The sequence below is a fragment of the Carcharodon carcharias genome, chromosome 3 (genome assembly GCF_017639515.1).
Source record: "Carcharodon carcharias isolate sCarCar2 chromosome 3, sCarCar2.pri, whole genome shotgun sequence".
NCBI classification, from domain to species: domain Eukaryota; kingdom Metazoa; phylum Chordata; class Chondrichthyes; order Lamniformes; family Lamnidae; genus Carcharodon; species Carcharodon carcharias.
This window is the reverse complement of record NC_054469.1, coordinates 54948896-54969829: the sequence shown is the minus strand read 5'-3', so window position 1 is coordinate 54969829 and position 20934 is coordinate 54948896. Positions and strand designations below refer to the sequence as shown.

At 51.0% G+C, this 20934-nt stretch overlaps 1 protein-coding gene across 2 annotated transcripts in view; it reads right to left on the bottom strand.

The window, feature by feature from the left end:
- The window catches only part of LOC121275755 (protein adenylyltransferase SelO-like), a 270091-nt gene that overhangs the window by 88868 nt on the left and 160289 nt on the right, over positions 1 to 20934 (bottom strand). For both annotated transcript variants that reach the window (XM_041183353.1, XM_041183354.1), the window contains exons 4-8: positions 9292 to 9356; positions 8508 to 8564; positions 8331 to 8429; positions 5665 to 5732; positions 5457 to 5544 (exon numbers count right to left, since the gene is read on the bottom strand). In XM_041183353.1, the coding sequence (XP_041039287.1) occupies positions 5457 to 5544; positions 5665 to 5732; positions 8331 to 8429; positions 8508 to 8564; positions 9292 to 9356 (377 nt within the window). The remainder of the gene's footprint in view (positions 1 to 5456; positions 5545 to 5664; positions 5733 to 8330; positions 8430 to 8507; positions 8565 to 9291; positions 9357 to 20934) is intronic.

Here is a 20934-nt window from a genome sequence, read left to right as displayed (position 1 = left end):
AATTCCAGATTTTTATTGAATTCAAATTTCACCATCTGCCATGGTGGATTTGAACCTGGGTCCCCAGAGCATTACCCTGGGTCTCTAGAATATTGGTCCAATGATAATACCACTATGCCACCACCTCCTCGCTGTGAAATTCTGACTGAAGATTGTTGCGAATTTTTCAGCCTTGTCTTTTGCACAATTGTGCTGGGCTCTCCCATCATTAAGGATGGGAATATTTGTACAGCTTCCTCCTTCAGTTAGTTTTTAATTGCTGCACTACCTATCTGAGTCCAGGCCCATACAGTTGGCTTACAACAAGTGTTCACAGCCTGGCTCTTTACTACTTTTCTCCTGTCACCTTCAATTGCTCTTCAGTTTTTTGTTGTTGTACACTTGATAGGCCTTCATCAAATCTATTCCCTCAATACCTAGGGTGCAAGACTATGTGCTGATGCTTAACACAATGTACTCCTGTTAGAGTCTCTGCGGTTATTGAATGTTACTTCTTCTTGAGAAGAACAACAAAATAGGAAAGAAAATACAAATCCAATTCAGCCCCAAGGCAAGAGGGGGAATTTTAACCACCCCACCCAACCCAAAAATGGGTGGATTTCAATCATGTGGGACATTAATGTGTTGAAAATCTGAATCTCCACCCCAAACTGTGTCCAAACCACTCACTTCTGGTTTTAACAAAGGCAAGACAGGAGGCAGGACCCAACGTGCCCACAGGAAGCAGATAAGCGACAATGAAGGTGCATGCCTCATATTTAATCACAATTTCAAATTTAACCCTGGCTAGCCAAGTTTCCTGGTCCTTGGAAAACCCATTAGTTAAAGGGACACGAGAATTGTTGAATCCAGGAGATAAATGCCATTCCATTTACAGGCTGGATGCAATAAATCTGCTTCAGTAATCCCCCACGATCAGAGATTTCTGACTCTTCCTTCCTCCTCCATGAGGCAGCCAATCTCCCCGAAAGTCTCCAATCTCCCCCAAACCAGCCTCCCTGACAGAGAGTCATATGAACTCAAAACAGTAACTCTGTTTCTCTGTCCACAGATGCAAACCTGCTGATTTTTCACAGCATTTTCTGTTTTATCCCAGCTTCCCTGATGTTGCCTGGTTCCATATCTCAATCACTCCCTGCTCTAGCCTCCCCGATCTTCCTGGCTCTAAACTCTAACCTTCCTTCCCCCATTTCCTCTCCATTTCCCAGCTATGGCCTGGCATCAAAGGCCTATCCGCCTGACAGCCAGTGAGCCTCTTAACCTGGCTGCCTACAGCTGGGAAACAGGGACAAAAAATTGCTAATCATGTCCTACCATTAAATTTGGCAGTACCATAGGGAAACCCATTTTTCTGGGTTTTCCCTCTCTCTCCGTGCTCCCTCCAAGTTAATATTCAGCCCAATATCTTCAAGGAGAGGTAAGATCAGAAAAACATGTTACATGTCATGCAGGTGCTTAGTAAGGGCAGGAATAATGGCAGGAAGGAGGGAGATTGGCTGCCTTATGGAGAAGAAAGGAAGTGTCAGAAATGTCCGATTGTGGGCGATTGGTGAAGCAGATTTATTGGAAAGGCATTCATCTCCTGGATTCAATAGTTCTCACTTGCTTGATGGTGGCATCCTGCCTCTAAATTTTCCCTTGCAAATATCTTCCACAGCTTCGTGGCCTAAAAGGGGTAAGAACCTCCTTTTCATAATAATTAAGCTGCTTTAGCATAACCACTCATTTGCCTATGCTGGACTTTTCCATGGGGTTGTCTTTTCAGAAAGTGCTGACAACTGCCCAAGCATGCAAAGTGCATCTCTTGCTCACACTATCTCAATCCTGGTGCCGGGGCTTTTAAATTAAGTATTTTGTGCATCATTGCAATTGTGCAATTCATCTTCTGTTGTAAGAAAGTGATGTGAATAGGGATAAAATATCTCTGCGTACTATTTCCCCAAGAGTACCAGGGACAAATATTTCCACAGACAATGTGCACCAGCAAACTTCATTAATATGCTCAGCCACCTCCCTCTGTTTACCTCACCCCTCAGCTTTCCTGGGAGGCTGGCCATTCAGCCCAAAATTGAACTACTTTCCTTTGCACCACTTCTTACAAAAAGGCTCCCCAAGGCACTATCAATGATTTTTCCCACATTCCTCATTGTTGCTGTTTGTTCCTGCACCACTACTCCTTTAACAGTAAACAGAAATCAATTAAGAGTTATTGCCTAGCCAGTCTTTGAGACTCCTGACCAATACAGTCCCACATTTTGCCTTGCTTAGTTGGCCAATACAAATCGATGAGAAGAGTTTGCATCACAATATTTGTGCACATATGCCTCCACTGTACAGGTGAACACATCTCCAAATTTGACAGTCAAACAAAATCTGATGTCTTAAAATTAGTGTGACATAAAAGGATTCACCTAACATACAAATCCAAAGAGAATTACTCATCTTCATTTTACTTATTTTAATACCTTAAGTATAATAGAACTCCTGGAAACAAGAAACTGGACTAAATGATTGAATCAGTGGTAGATACATAGCTGAGAGGCAATGATACATTCCAGAAAAATGAAGGATGTTAAAGATTAGTTGGAGATTATACATGTATTTTTCAAGGAGGAAGTGATAATGGTAGTTTTTAAGACATATTCCTATTTCTCATTCCTATGTTTTTTATTTATTCGTTCATGGGATGTAGGCATCACTGCCTAGCATTTATTCCCCATCCCTAATTGACCTTGTTCAGAAGGCATTTAAGAGTCAATCACATTGCTGTTGGTCTGGAGTCACATGTAGGCCAGTAGTAAGGATGGCAGATTTCCTTCCCTAAAGGACACTAGCGAACCAGATGGGTTTTTACGACAATCAGCAATGGTTTTGTGGTCATCAGTAGACTTTTAATTCCAGATTTTTACAGAATTCAAATTACACCATTTGCCGTGGTGCGATTCAAACCCAGGTCCCCAGAGCATTACCCTGGGTCTCTAGAATATTGGTCCAGTGACAATACCACGCCACCGTGTGCTCGTTCACCATGTAAAAGGAGTAGGAAATAGGAACAGAAATCAGTTTCACCATGTCACTGCTGTGTTTCACCACAATGCACATTTCTTGTGTTTAAATCAGACAAGGATGGGAATCCCCCACCATAATCAGGCAGACACATTGGCCAGAATTTTGCCATTGGCGATTTGGGGACAGGGCCCGCTCAGCGACGGGAAAATGACACGGGATGACATCGGGAGGAACCCCCGACGTCATCCCGGTCCCTTTAAATTTTCAGGAAGGCGGGGGGACAGTGAAATCAGCTGTCCGCCTGCCGACCTGTCAATGGCCAATTGAGGCCATTGACAGGCTAATTAAAGTAATTAAAGGCCCTGCCTGTCCAATCTTAAGGCTGCTGGGCAGTCCAGGAGCCCCAGTGGGCTTCTGATAATACATGAAACCTCATCCACTGGCGAGAGGAGGGTTCCTATTCCTTTTTAAAAACTTTAATAAATGTCGTGATATTTATTAACATGTCACATGAGGGGGACATGTTAATATTTTTATTTCTCTATTTTTTTACATTTTTGACAGTGTCACTAATCTCCCTGAGACAGCATTTTATCTCAGGGAGCAGTGCGCTCTTTCGCACGCATGCGCGAAAGACCGCACTTTGACAGCTGGGGATTCCTTCCCCCCCCCCCGCCCCCCGCATAGGAAGTGCTATAGGGCAGGCTGCTGGGTGGGCCTTAATTGGCCCGCCCACTCAAAATGGCGGTGGGCTCCGTTTCAGTGGCGGGGGTCGGCTGTCTGCCCGCCGCCAAGCCGGTGGGGCCCGCACACCCACCAGCGACAAAATTCTGCCCATTAAGATCCCATTCAAATAACACACATTATGATTTCCATTGAAGAGATCTGTAAATTGGAGTCATTGATTTACAGGTAGGTCAATTTAATTATTTTGTCAATACAGCAGAGCTATACTGCATGGCAGATGGCAATTTGGTAGCAGTTTCTAACACAGGGACAACAGCTGTAAATTTGCTGGCGTCACCAGCCCAAGAGCCAGGGCCAACCTCGCCTCAGCCATTTGTGGCATTCCCTGCCTCATTTTTCTGGTCATCCAGGGACTAATTAGTTGCTGTCAGGGTTCCCATCCTTTTAAAGGACGAGAGCCCGCTCTCAGAGATGCCGGCCAATCGGAGGGCCAGCAATTCAGCAGTGCCACTGGATGCATGGCCATTGCGGGATTGTACCTAGCAGAGAGGACACCATAGGGGCTGGCCACCCTTCTAACAAAGTAGGAGGGGTCTGGGCGCAGGGTCCAGTGAGGCATACCCCAGTAAGAGTGCAGTGCATTGGTGAGGGCAAGGTTGGTTGCCGCAGAAGTGGCCATTGCTGCCTGGGGACCCCTCCACGGGTCACTGAGTGCCCAATTATGAAGACCTTCCCAACACGAGCCTGCAGGCCCACCAGGGTTCACCAGATGGGCAGTGGACGGCCCACCCACCACTAGTAAAATACCTCCAGCAATGGGAAGAAACCATTAATTGGCCACTTAAATAGCTCAATTGACTTCTGGATGGGAGGGCTGTCCTCCACCTTTCCCACTGCAGGTAAAATGTATGACGGCAGGAAGCCTAGGGGCACTCCACCCTTTCCTACCCTTGCTATTTTATGCACCCCCCCACCAACACCACCACCCTGGCTTCCCAACCTGTCCCTAGAGGACTGGTAAAATCCAACCCAACATTTCCCTTCTTCACAAAACTATTGGAGTGAGCATTGGTCTGGCACTCAACCAAATATTTAAGTCAGTTGAACCCCGAGAATTTGCTAGGTTCAGTAGGGGTCAAGTCTGTGAAAAGTGCACAAACACCAGATATGGAAAATTGGCAACCATGTGTATCAATGGGAACAAATCGTACAAAGGGAAGACAGCGGTGTAATGTCACTAATCCAGAGACCCAGGCTAATACTCTGGGGACATGGGTTCAAAACTCACTATGGCAGTTGATGGAATTTGAATTCAATAAAATCTGGAATTGAAAGTTAGTCTCAGTAACAGCAACCATGAAACTATCATCGATTGTCGTAAAACCCCATCTGGTTCACTAATGTCCCTTTAGGGAAGGAAATCTGCCATCCTTACCTGGTCTGACCAGGTTGACTCTTAACTGCCCTCTGGAAAGGCACTAGCAAGCCACTCAGTTCAAGGGCAATTAGGGATGGGCAACAAATGCTGACCTTGCCAATGATGCCACATCCCTTCAAAGAATAAACAAAAAAAGACCCCTTGCATTTATACTCACAGCAGAATTTAGTATAATTCTAACTTAAACACTAGCTGTCCCAATCTGGCATGAGTTTAGCAATGTCTATTTAGGCCTGTATATATATCTTACAGTTCATTCATAAGATCGATTCAATGTTATCTCTGGTAAATCCAAAGAGACCTCAAAAATTAGTAAAATTACCTTAATAATTCAGTCTCTCCAGAATGTGCCAAAATTTCTAGTGACCCAAAACGAAACCATGATTTAGCTACACGGAGAACTATTGCACCTTGAAGAACACAATAAAGGTAAAAAATATCACATCGTATAACACACTTTGATGCTATGAAAACTTTTTTCAATTTTCTGCAAATAACAGGAGTTGCTGTGATCAGTTTAGCATACATACCTTTTTCATTCTCCACACTTCCATTGTAAAACTGATCCCTCTTCACATCATCATTGCTTACAACCAGACTGTAGAAAAGTGTTAACATCATAAAGTAAATGCAAGATTATCTTAATAATTTATGACCAGGCTGGGGGAAAAGAAATCAGAAGATAAAAAATTAACTAAACAGTATGACTGACCACAATAAAAAAACATAAACAGATAGCATATTTTACATAAGTAAAAATATATTACATATTTCAATCTTCAAATATTGTAATAATCATTCAAGCTGGTGAATTGATCTCTAATAGTTCTGATGAAGCTCAGGATCTTGCTTGCATACTGAACAGAGTCGTCTAACAAAACAATAAACCTATGTGCATTTGAAATGATCGCCCAAACAAGCCTCTTTCAAGACCTCTTCATTGTGGCTCGGCTGAGCAGGACTGCATTTGTTTGGATACGGTATTCAGAACATCACTTGCAATGGCTTCTCTTCCTGCACCTGTTACCTCTAATGTCCCCCAAGGATTTATCCTTGGTCCCTTCCTACTTCTCATCTTGCTGCCCCCAGCAACATCATCTGAAAACAAAGTGTTAGTTTTCACATATGCTGATGACACCCAACTTTACCTTACCTGCACTTATTTCGACTTTACCACTATTGCTAAATTCTCAGACTGCTTATCCAACAACCAGTATTGGAGGAGCAGAAATTCCTCCAATTAAATATTGGGATCCAGAAGCCATTGTTTTTAGTTCCCACTACAAACTTCATTCCTCAGCCACCCACTCCATCCCTCTCTCTAGCAATGAGGCTGACCATGCTGTTTGCAACACTGGTGTCATATTTAACCCGGTGATGAGTTTCTGACCACATATCTGCATGATCACGAAGACCGCCTGTTTCCACCTCCATAACATCGTCCAACTTCACCCCTGCCTCAGCTCAACTACTGCTGAAACCCTCACTCATGCCATTGTTACCTCTAGACTTGACTATTCCAACGTAATCCTGGCTGGCCTCCCACATAGCACCTTCCATATACTTGAGGTTATCCTAAATGCTGTTTCCTGTGTCTTACTCATGCCAAATCCCATTCAGTCACCACCCTTGTGCTCGCTGATCTACACAGGCTTCTGATGAAGCAATGCCTCCATTTTAAAATGCTCATCTCTGTTTTCAAGCCCTCCTGTTTCTCTATTCTATCCTCATAGGCATTGGGAGGTGTAGAGATACAAGATGGATGTTCAAGATGAAAAGAAGATGTTTAGGGCCAGGAAACCAAAAATGGTTAAATTAGTAGAGGGTGTCAGAAGAGTCATGTAAGTAGGTCAAAGAGACTAGACAAGGGGAGAAAAAATGGTTGAGATATGATGAAGTAAGTTGTGTGGGGCAGGAGCCATCTGAGATAATTGGTGTACCATGGAAGTCCTGTTGTGGATTTTTACAGATATCAAATATTTTATGTAGATGCACAGGGCCGGATTTTCCATGCAGGCTCACCATCAGGTTCAAATGGGGGTCAGAAGCCAACATTGTGTGGGGAACAGTTACTCAGTGGCCAATTAATAACCAGAGGGCAGACTTGTCATCCAATTAAGGGTAGCTGGGGGGCTCACAAAGCTGGAGAGTCAATCAGAGGCCTTCCAGCTTGAAAGCAGCACCAGGATATCATGCAGGTAAGTGAGGAAGAGATTGCTTCAAAATGTATCTTGAGAAGGAGCTAGAAACGTGCTTTTTGGAACTGGGGGACTATCAGCTTGGAGGCTATTGCAGGCAGATCTCCAGAGATGACTGAGAAACAACATTTTGATGTTCACTAGTGGAATCACAGTACAAGGTGAGGCAGAAAGAAATGTCAGAGAGTTACCAATCAGCATCCATAAGATAGAGGACTGTTTGCCAAGCAACATCAGCACCTCCCATGGAAGCAGGTTTAATGACAATATCAGGTTGGATCTGAGAGAACAGAGAGCTGCAAGTTCAAAGGGAGATAGATTGGAGTGAGTAGGAGGAATAATGAAATTGAGATGGTCAATGTCACAGTGGCAGTCTCCAATAAAAAGATAAAGAGAAGATAAGAGGCCAAAGGGTGGAATGAGAATTTTGAAAGGAAGAAAGGGTCTGCTGTATGAGGGATCAGGGAGGGAGAAGATTCCTGGTCAAGATGCGACCGTGGAGGCCAGGGTTGTTGGATAGAAAGACCGAGAGTGTGTTTGTGATAGCACACGGCAATAAACCAGGAACTGGTTGGAGCAGTGCTTTGAGGAACGCTGAACATCACAGAGAGATATCTGCAAGCAAGGGTGGATTTGAAAGATGAAGGCTGGAATTGGAGTTTGAATCCTTAAGGCTGTGAGCAGACAGATGATCAAACATTAGAAGAGAAACAGAAAGTAATGAAAGTGAACAGGATAAAAGGCAAATGGAAATCACAAAGAAGAGCATAAGTTTGTCAAAAGTGGACATTTCTAAAAGAGAAGTGAGGGTGAATAAAACACCAAATCAAAACCAAAATACTGCTGGAAACTTAAATTAAAACAAAAAATGCTGAAAATGCAGGTCAGGCAGCAGCTATGGAGAAAGAAACAGAGATACTGTTTCAAGTCATTAAACCTTTCATTAAAACTAGATTATGTTAGGAACTGTAACAGTTATTAATTATTAGAACATCTACCTGACTGCTCTGCTGGTAGGGATCCCAAGGTAATTCAGGGCCTCACTACAAAGAAATTCTCTTACGGATGAGCGGAGAACAGCACGACCATCACCATCTCTGTGAAACAGAAATCCAATAAAGAAGCAGTACTAATGCAAAATCACTTCTGAATGAATGACAATCTATTAAAGTTACCGAGAATAGGGAGTCTTCCCAGAGCCTTTCAGTTGAAGCTCCCATCTTGTACCGTGCCTATAAAAATATGGACAGGTTAATTTATCAGACTTCTAATGATTCAGTCTCCAAAAATTTTTAAAAGCTCTATTGATTTCTTTAACTGAAGTGATACTACTTGTTTTACTTTAGATCTCAGGGATTGTTAGATGTCTTGTTTACAGATAGTAAATATGTGTAGCATAGTGATTCACTCTGTGACCTTACAACTGTTATTGCAGCTTTGTAACAGCCATCATTCATTTTAAATTCACTGTCATGTAAATGCCCCACACTTTTTAGAACACAACATTATATTTTTACTATTTTCCCCTTTAGAGAAGGCACTGGCTCTTGCTGGGATGCAATTTTGGTCTTCTTGTCGGCACTTAAATGAATGATTGAACATTCTTGTGTCATGGAGGGCAACACAGTCACAACTATTATTAAGCTCTTTCAATTACATCTACTCTTCTTATTAGTGATTAAAAGTGTAAGGCTTGACTGATTTTTTTTCCACTCCTAAAATTGAGGTTGTTAAAGTTTTACTGCTGTTCAGCTGAGATCAACTAACTAAGCAACAACCAGAGCTCTAACCTAGAATCTTCTGGCCAGTGTGATTCAGGACCATAACCGCTGCATTTATGCAATCAGCCATCAGAAATGTACGCTTTGCTGATTTCCTAACCTCCTCTGCCACTTTTATTCTGAACAAGTCACATTCAAGCCACTTAGTTCAAACCTCCTTAAAAATTTCTTTCTTTACCTGTTAGTATAAGCTCCAAGCAAGTGGGCTCTTCCATCACCCAGTTGGCCAACCCAGACTCCAAACTGTGTGAAAAGAAAGAGGAAAAAAATTATTTAATAGTTTTCGCATGTTGTGAACTCATCAATCCAGAAAGCATTTTTAAGTCAATTTAAAAAAATACAATTATTAGCTTTTTTTTGCACACTCTGGAAGTCACTTTCCCCATTTATCCTTTTGTCTCAAGAAGGCCACAGCTCCTTCTGGGCTTACAGTACCAGGGATGCCACCAGTCCTCTCTAACTTTGTTCATGTCACCAGGCTTGCTCAACAGTTTTTGTTTGGGCACCACGTATCCATTTTTTCCTCACACAAGGGGCTGATGAACAGATTTCAGAAAAATACATAAATTTCAAAAAAATAATCGAATATGAAGAAAAGAAACAACTTGCTGGGCAAAAATAAAGCAATGTCAAAAGCAATACATTGATAATAGAAAAAAAAGAGTAATTAATAAAAATGGCCATTAGGGTCTAAGGAGTGACGGTGCATGTATCCAGCTCACTCCCAGTCTCAAGGTGCGTACTCACTCATCCTCATCCACTGTGAGAGTAGGTGAGAATATGTATTGGTGTGTGGAGATGAGGGTGGCTCAGAATCCTGAGACTGGGATTGAGCCAGGCAAACACCCGCACTCTCCACTCTCACAACACAATCTCACTCTCGCACACATTCACACACTCTCTCCCTGTCACACACCCTCCCTCTCTCACGCACTTACACACCACCTCTCTCTGACACACACAGTCACACGCCCTCTCTCTGACACACACAGTCACACTCTCCCCCTCGCATACATGCGCGCAACCCCTCCCTTTCACTCTCGCCCTCGCATACACGCGCGCACGACCCCTCCCTTTCACTCTCGCCCTCGCATACACGCGCGCACAACCCCTCCCTTTCACTCTCGCCCTCTGATACGCCCGAGCGCAACACCTCCCTTTCACTCTCGCCCTCGCATATGCGCGCGCGCATCCCCTCCCTTTCACTCTCGCCCTCGCATATGCGCGCGCGCATCCCCTCCCTTTCACTCTTGCCCTCGCATACACGCGCGCGCGCACCCCCTCCCTTTGACTCTCGCCCTCGCATACATACACGGGCGCATCCCCTCCCTTTCACTCTCGCCCGCAGACCCCCTCCCTCCCTCTCCCACCACCACCTCCCTCCCGCTCCCCTTCGCACCCCCTCCCTCCCTCCCTCTCCCTCATGCGTGCGCACCCCGTCACTCCCTCTCCCTCTCACGCGCGCAACAACTACCTCCCTCTCCCTCTCGCACGCGCACCCTCTCCCACCCTCTCCCTCGCGCACCCCGTCCCTCCCTCTCCCTCTCCCTCTCACGCGCGCACTCTCCCTGCCCCTCTCGCGCGCGCACACTCTCCCCGCCCCTCTCACGCACGCGCGTGCTCTCCCTCCCCCCTCGCACGCTCTCCCTCCCCCTCTCGCGTGTGCGCACTCTCCCTCCCCCTCTCGTGCATGTGCGCGCACCCCCTCCCTTTCACTCTCCCTCTCCCACCCGCTCCCTCCCTCCCTCTCCCTCGCGCACCCCCTCACACCCTCTCTCTCTCGCATGCGCACCCCCTCACACCCCCTCCCTCTCGCGCTCGCACTCTCCCTCCCCCTCTCGCGCGCTCTCCCTACGCCTCTCGCGCGCGCGCACACTCTCCCTCCCACCTCGCGGGCGCGCACTCTCCCACCCCCTCTCGCACGCCGCAATCTCCCTCCCCCTCTCAAGGGCGAGCACACTCTCCCTCCCATTCTCGCGCGCACCCTCCCTCCCTCACGTGCGTGCACACTCTCCCTCCCCCTCTCGCGTGCACACACTCTCCCTTTCACTCTCGCCCTCGCATACACACACGCGCACTCCCTCCCTTTCACTCTCACCTGTGCACTGCCTCCCTCCCTCTCCCTCCCTCTCATTCTCGCACGCGCGCACCCCCTCCCTCCCTCTCCCTCGCGCACCCCCTCCCTCCCGCGCGCACCCCCTCCCTCCCTCTCCCTCGCGCGCATGCGCGTGCGCACACTCTCCCTCCCCATCTCGCGCGCGCACGCCCTCTCCCTCCCCCCTCACGAGGCGCACTCTCCCTCCCCCTCCTGCTCGCACCACCTCCCTCCCTCCCTTTCCCTCTCGCACCCCCTCCCTCCCTCTCGCACCCCCTCACGCTCCCTCCCCCTCACACGCGGGCGCGCAGACTCTCCCTGCCCCTCTCGGACGCACGCACACTCTCCCTCCCCCTCTCGCGCACACACTCTCCCTCCCCCCTCTCACGCGCGCGCGCAGTCTCCCTCCCCCTCTCGCATGCGCGCACACTCTCCCTTCCCTTCTTGCGCACGCGCGCACGCACACTCTCCCCCTCTCGCGCGCTCTCCCTCTCCCTCCCCCACGCGCGCGCTCGCGCTCTCCCTCCCCCTTCCCCTCTCGCACGCCGCTCTGCCCCTCCCCTCCCCCTCCCCCCGCGCACTCTGCCCTTCCCCCTCCCCCTCCCCCTCTCGCGCGCTCTCCCTCCCACCACCCCTCTCGCACGCGCGCTCTGCCCCTCCACCTACCCCTCCCCCGTGCACGTGCTCACCCTCCCCATCCCGCGCGCGCGCTCTCCCCCTCCCCCGCTCCCCCTTGCTCTCCAGCGCGCGCGCTCTCCCTCCCCCTCCCGCGTGCGCTCTCCCTCCCCCTCCCGGTCTCGCCCGCACGCTCTCCCTCCCCCCGTCCCGCACGCGTGCGCGCGCTCTCCCTCCCTGTCCCGCGTGCGCGCGCGCTCTCCCTCCCTGTCCCGCGTGCAAGCGCGCACTCCCTCCCCCCTCGCCCACGCTCACCCTCCCTCCCACGCGCGCACGCTCTCCCTCCCATGCACGCTCACCCACCCTCCCTCCCACGCATGCTCTCCCTCCCTCCCACGCACGCACGCTCTCCCTCCCTCCCACGCACGCACGCTCTCCCTAGCCCACACACACACACAGACAGACACACGCTCTCCCGCTCTCACTCACACACAGACACACGCTCTCCCTCTCCCACTCCCACACACAGACACATGCTCTCCCTCTCACACACACACACAGACACACGTTCTCCCTCTCACACATACACACAGACACACGTTCTCCCTCTCACACACACACACACAGACACACGCTCTCCCTCTAACACACACACACACACACACACACACACACACACACACACACACACAGACATATGCTCTCCCTCTCACACACACACACATACAGACACATACTCTCACTCTCTCACACACAGACACAAGCTCTCCCTCTCACACACACACACGCTCTGCCCCTCTCCACACACACGCTCTCCCACTCTCTCACACACACACTCTCCCACCCTCTCACACACACGCTCGATCACATTACACGCTCTCACACACACACACACAGACACACGCTCTCACTCTCACACACACGTTCTCCCACTCACACACACACACAGACACACTCTCCCTCTCTCACACACACGATCTCGCTCTCTCACACACACGCTCTCCCTCTCTCACACACACGCTCTCCCTCTCACACACACGCTCTCCCTCTCTCACACACATGCTCTCCCTCTCTCACACACACACGCTCTCCCTCTCTCACTCTCCCTCTCTCACACACACACGCTCTCCGTCTCTCACACACACACGCTCTCCCTCTCTCACACACACAGACACACGCTCTCCCTCTCACACAAACACACACACACACACACACAGACAGACACACGCTCTCCCTCTAACACACACACACACACACGCTCTCCCTCTCTCACACACACGCTCTCCCTCTCTCACACACACACGCTCTCCCTCTCTCACTCTCCCTCTCTCACACACACACGCTCTCCGTCTCTCACACACACACGCTCTCCCTCTCTCACACACACAGACACACGCTCTCCCTCTCACACAAACACACACACACACAGACAGACACACGCTCTCCCTCTAACACACACACACACACACACACACACACACACACACACGCTCTCCCTCTCACACACACACACAAACACAGACAGGCTCTCCCTCTCACACACACACAAACAGACACATGCTCTCCCTCTCACACACACAGAGACACACGCTCTCCCTCTCACACACACACACACACACAGACAAACGCTCTCCCTCTCACACACACACACACACACACACACACACACCCCGCTCTCCCTCTCACACACACACACACACGCTCTCCCTCTCACACACACACACACGCTCTCCCTCTCTCTCTCACACACACACACACACACATGCTCTCCCTCTCTCACACACACACTCACCCTCTCACGCAGACACACGTTCTCCCTCTCACACACACACAGACAGACACACGCGCTCCCTCTCACACACACACACGCTCTCCCTCTCACACACACACACACACACACACACACACCCCGCTCTCCCTCACACACACACACACACGCTCTCCCTCTCACACACATACACACACAAACACACACACACACAAACTCTCCCTCTCTCACACACACCCACACACACGCTCTCCCTCTCACACACACACACACACACAGAGACAAACGCTCTCCCTCTCACACACACACACACACACACACACACACACACCCCGCTCTCCCTCTCACACACACACGCTCTCCCTCTCACACACACACACACACACACACACACACACACCCCGCTCTCCCTCTCTCACACAAACACACACGCTCTCCCTCTCACACAGACACACGTTCTCCCTCTCACACACACACACACACACACACACCCGCTCTCCCTCTAAGACACACACACACAAACGCACACGCTCTCCCGCTCTCACACACACACAGACATACACTCTCCCTCTCTCACACACACACACACACACACACACACGCTCTCCCTCTCTCACACACACACACGCTCTCCCTCTCTCACACACACACACACACACACGCTCTCCCTCTCTCACACACACACACAGACACATGCTCTCCCTCTCCCACACACACACACATGCTCTCCCACTCACACAGACACACGTTCTCCCTCTCAAACACACACACGCACACGCTCTCCCACTCTCACACACACACAGAGACACGCTCTCCCTCTCTCACACACACACACACACACGCTCTCCCTCTCTCACACACACACACACACACACACAGCCCACTCTCCCTCTCTCACACACACGCTCTCCCTCTCACACACACACACACGCTCTCCCTCTCTCACACACGCACACACACACGCTCTCCCTCTCTCACACACACACAAATGCACTCCCTCTATCACACACACACAGACACATGCTCTCCCTCTCTCACACACACACACACGCTCTCCCTCTCACACAGACACACGTTCTCCCTCTAACACACACACACACACACGCACACGATCTCCTGCTCTCACACACACACAGACACACGCTCTCCCTCTCTCTCACACACACACACCCCGCACTCCCTCTCTCACACACACACACACACACACACACACACGCTCTCCCTCTCACATACACACACAAATGCTCTCCCTCTCTCACACACACACACACGCTCTCCCTCTCTCACACAAACACACGCTCTCACTCTCACACACACACACACGCTCTCACTCTCACACACACACACACGCTCTCACTCTCACACACACACACACGCTCTCACTCTCACACACACACACACACACACGATCGCCCTCTCTCACACACACACACGCACACGCTCTCCCTCTCTCACACGCACACGCTCTCCCTCTCTCACACACACTCACACACGCACACGTTCTCCCTCTCTCACACACACACAAACACAAACATGCTCTCCCTCTCTCACACAGACACACACACACGCCCTCCCTCTCTCACCCACACACACACACACGCTCTCCCTCTCTCACACACACACACAGACACATGCTCTCCCTCTCTCACACACACACACATGCTCTCCCTCTCACACAGACACACGTTCTCCCTCTCACACACACACACACACACACACACACACACACACACACGTTCTCCCTCTCACACACACACACGCTCTCCCTCTAACACACACACACACACACACACGCACACGCTCTCCCGCTCTCACACACACACGCTCTGCCTCTCTCACACACACACGCACACACACACACACGCTCTCCCGCTCTCACACACACACACGCTCTCCCTCTCTCACACACACACACGCTCTCCCTCTCTCACACACACACATACACACGCTCTCCCTCTCTCACACACACACACACACGCTCTCCCTCTCTCACACACACACACACACACACACGCTCTCCCTCTCTCACACACACACACTCTCCCTCTCTCTCAAACACACACACACACACACACGCTCTCGCTCTCTCACACACACACCCACACGCTCTCCCTCTCTCACACACACACACATGCACACGCTCTCCCCCTCTCACACACACACACACGCTCTCCCTCTCACACACACACACACACACACACGCTCTCCCTATCTCACACACACACACACACTCCCTCTATCTCACACACACACGCTCTCCCTCTCTCACGCACACACACACACACACACACACACACACACACACACACACGCTCTCCCTCTCTCACACACAAACACACACACGCTCTCCCTCTCTCACACACACACACACACACACATGCTCTCCCTCACTCACACACACACACACCCCGCACTCCCTCTCTCACACACACACACACACGCCCTCCCTCTCACATACACACACAAATGCTCTCCCTCTCTCACACACACACGCTCTCCCTCTCACACACACACACAAGCTCTCACTCTCACACACACACACAAGCTCTCACTCTCACACACACACACACGCTCTCACTCTCACACACACGCGCACACACACACACACACACGATCGCACTCTCTCACACACACACACACGCACACGCTCTCCCTCTCTCACACGCACACGCTCTCCCTCTCTCACACACTCACACACGCACACATTCTCCCTCTCTCACACACACACACACACAAACATGGTCTCCCTCTCTCACACAGACACACACACACGCCCTCCCTCTCTCACCCACACACACACACACACACGCTCTCCCTCTCTCACACACACACACAGACACATGCTCTCCCTCTCTCACACACACACACATGCTCTCCCTCTCACACAGACACACGTTCTCCCTCTCACACACACGCACACACACACACACGTTCTCCCTCAAACACACACACGCACACGCTCTCCCTCTAACACATACACACACACGCACACGCTCTCCCGCTCTCACACACACACAGACACACGCTCTGCCTCTCTCACACACGCACACACACACACACACGCTCTCCCTCTCTCACACACACACAAGCTCTCCCTCTCTCACACACACACACGCTCTCCCTCTCTCACACACACACACACACACACACGCTCTCCCTCTCTCACACACACACACACACACACGCTCTCCCTCTCTCACACACACACTCTCCCCCTCTCTCAAACACACACACACACACACACACACACGCTCTCCCTCTCTCACACACACACCCACACGCTCTCCCTCTCTCACACACACACACACACACACACTCTCCCTCTCTCACACACACACACACGCTCTCCCCCTCTCACACACACACACGCTCTCCCTCACACACACACACACACACACACACACACACGCTCTCCCTATCTCACACACACACACACACTCCCTTTATCACACACACACACGCACTCCCTCTCTCACGCACACACACACACACACACACACACACACACACGCTCTCCCTCTCTCACACACAAACACACACTCGCTCTCCCTCTCTCACACACACACACACACACACATGCTCTCCCTCTCTCACACACACACACTCTCCCTCTCACGCAGACACACGTTCTCCCTCTCACACACACACAGACACACGCGCTCCCTCTCACACACACACACGCTCTCCCTCTCACACACACACACACACGCTCTCCCTCTCACACACATACACAAACAAACTCTCCCTCTCTCACACACACACACGCTCCCCCTCTCTCACACACACACACACACACACACGCTCTCCCTCTCTCACACACACACGCACACACACGCTCTCCCTCTCTCACACACACAGACACACATTCTCCCTCTCTCAAACACACACACACACACACACACACACACACACGGTCTCCCTCTCTCACACACACACACACACACACACACACACACACACACACACCCCGCTCTCCCTCTCTCACACACACACACACAGACGCTCTCCCTCTCACACACACACACAAACGCTCTCCCTCTCTCACATACACACACACACACACACAAACACACACACACACTCGCTCTCCCTCTCTCTCACACACACACACACATGCTCTCACTCTCACACACACACACACGTACACGATCTCCCTCTCTCACACACACACACACACACACAAACACACACACACACACGCTCTCCCTCTCTCTCACACACACACACACGCTCTCACTCTCTCACACACACACACACACACACACACACAGGATCTCCCTCTCTCACACACACACACGCACACGCTCTCCCTCTCTCACACGCACACGCTCTCCCTCTCTCACACGCACACGCACACGCACACGCTCTCCCTCTCTCTCACACACACACAGACATGCTCTCCCTCTCTCACACAGACACACACACACGCTCTCCCTCTCTCACCCACACACACACACACACGCTCTCCCTCTCTCACACACACACACAGACACATGCTCTCCCTCTCTCACACACACACACATGCTCTCCCGCTCACACAGACACACGTTCTCCCTCTCACACACACACACACACGCTCTCCCTCTAACACACACACACAAACACACGCACACGCTCTCCCGCTCTCACACACACACAGACACACGCTCTCCCATTCTCACACACACGCACACACACACGGTCTCCCTCTCTCACACACACACACACGCTCTCCCTCTCTCACACACACACACACACACACACACACACACACACACGCTCTTCCTCTCTCACACACACACATGCTCTCCCTCTCACACAGACACACACATGCTCTCCCTCTCACACACAGACACACGTTCTCCCTCTCACACAGACACACACACGCTCTCCCTCTAACACACACACACACGCACACGCTCTCCTGCTCTCACACACACACAGACACACGCTCTCCCTCTCTCACACACACACACGGTCTTCCTCTCTCACACACACACACACACACACACACGTTCTCCCTCTCACACACACACACGCTCTCCCTCTCTCACACACACACGCTCTCCCTCTCTCACACACACACGCTCTCCCTCTCTCACACACACACACACACGCTCTCCCTCTCACACACACACACGCACACGCTCTCCCTCTCTTACACACACACACATACGCTCTCCCTCTCTCACACACACACACACGCTCTCCCTCTCTCACACACACACACACGCTCTCCCTCTCTCACACACACACACACGCTCTCCCTCTCTCGCACACACACACGCTCTCCCTCTCTCTCACACACACACACACTCTCCCTCTCTCTCACACACACACACACTCTCCCTCTCTCTCACACACACACACACTCTCCCTCTCTCTCACACACACACACACACACACACACACGCTCTCCCTCTCTCACACACACGCTCTCCCTCACACACACACACACACACACGCTCTCCCTCTCTCACACACACACATGCTCTCCCTCTCTCACACACACACACACGCTCGCCCTCTCTCACACACACACACACACAAACGCTCTCCGTCTCTCATACACACACACACGCACTCCCTCTATCACACACACACGATCTCCCTCTCTCACGCACACGCACACACACACACACACACACACACACTCTCCCTCTAACACACACACACACACACACGCTCTCCCGCTTTCTCACACACACAGAGTCACGCTCTCCCTCTCTCACACACACGCTCTCCCTCTCTCACACACACACACACGCTCTCCCTCTCTCTCACACACACACACACACACACCCCACTCTCCCTCTCTCACACACACACACGCTCTCCCTCTCACACACACACACAAACGCTCTCCCTCTCTCACACACACACACCTGCTCTCCCTCCCTCTCACACACACGCACACACACACACACACACACACACACACACACACACGCACACACACACACACTCTCCCTCTCTCACACACACACACACACACACGCTCTCACACACACACACACACACACACACGATCTCCCTCTCTCACACACACACACGCTCTCCCTCTCTCACACGCACACGCTCTCCCTCTCTCTCACACACACACACACACACACACGCTCTCCCTCTCTCACACAGACACACACGCCCTCCCTCTCTCACCCACACACACACACACACACACACGATCTCCCTCTCTCACACACACACACACAGACACATGCTCTCCTTCTCTCACACACACACACACACACACACACACACGCTCTCCCTCTCACACAGACACACGCTCTCCCTCTCTCACACACACAAACACACACACACACACACACGATCTCCCTCTCTCACACACACACACACGCTCTCCCTCTCTCACACGCTCTCCCTCTCTCACACGCACACACACACACGCACACGCTCTCCCTCTCTCTCACACACACACAGACATGCTCTCCCTCTCTCACACAGACACACACACACGCTCTTCCTCTCTCACCCACAAACACAGACACATGCTCTCCCTCTATCACACACACACACATGCTCTCCCTCTCACACAGACACACGTTCTCCCTCTCACACACATACACACACGCTCTCCCTCTCTCACACACACACACACACACATTCTCCCGCTCTCTCACACACACACACACACACACGCTCTCCCTCTCACACACACACACACACACACACACACACACACACGCTCTCCCTCTCTCTCACACACACACACTCACCCTCTCTCACACACACACACGCTCTCCCTCTCTCACACACACAGACAGACACACGCGCCCCCTCTCACACACACACACACACTCTCCCTCTCTCATACACACACACACACACACACACACACAGAGACAGGCTCACCCTCTCACACACACACACACAGACACACGCTCTCCCTCTCACACACAAAGACACACGCTCTCCCTCTCATACACACACACACAGATACGCTCTCCCTCTCTCACACACACACACACTCTCCCTCTCTCACACACACACGCTCTCCCTCTCTCACACACACACGCTCTCCCTCTCTCACACACACACGCTCTCCCTTTCTCACACACACAGACACATGCTCTCCCTCTCTCACACACACACAAACACACTCTCACTCTCACACACACACACACACACACACACGCTCTCACTCTCACACACACACACACAGACACGCTCTCCCTCTCTCACACACACACACGCTCTCCCTCTCTCACACACACACACACTCTCCCTCTCTCACACACACACGCTCTCCCTCTCTCACACACACACAGACACATGCTCTCCCTCTCTCACACACACACACACACACACACACACACACACACACACACACACACGCTCTCACT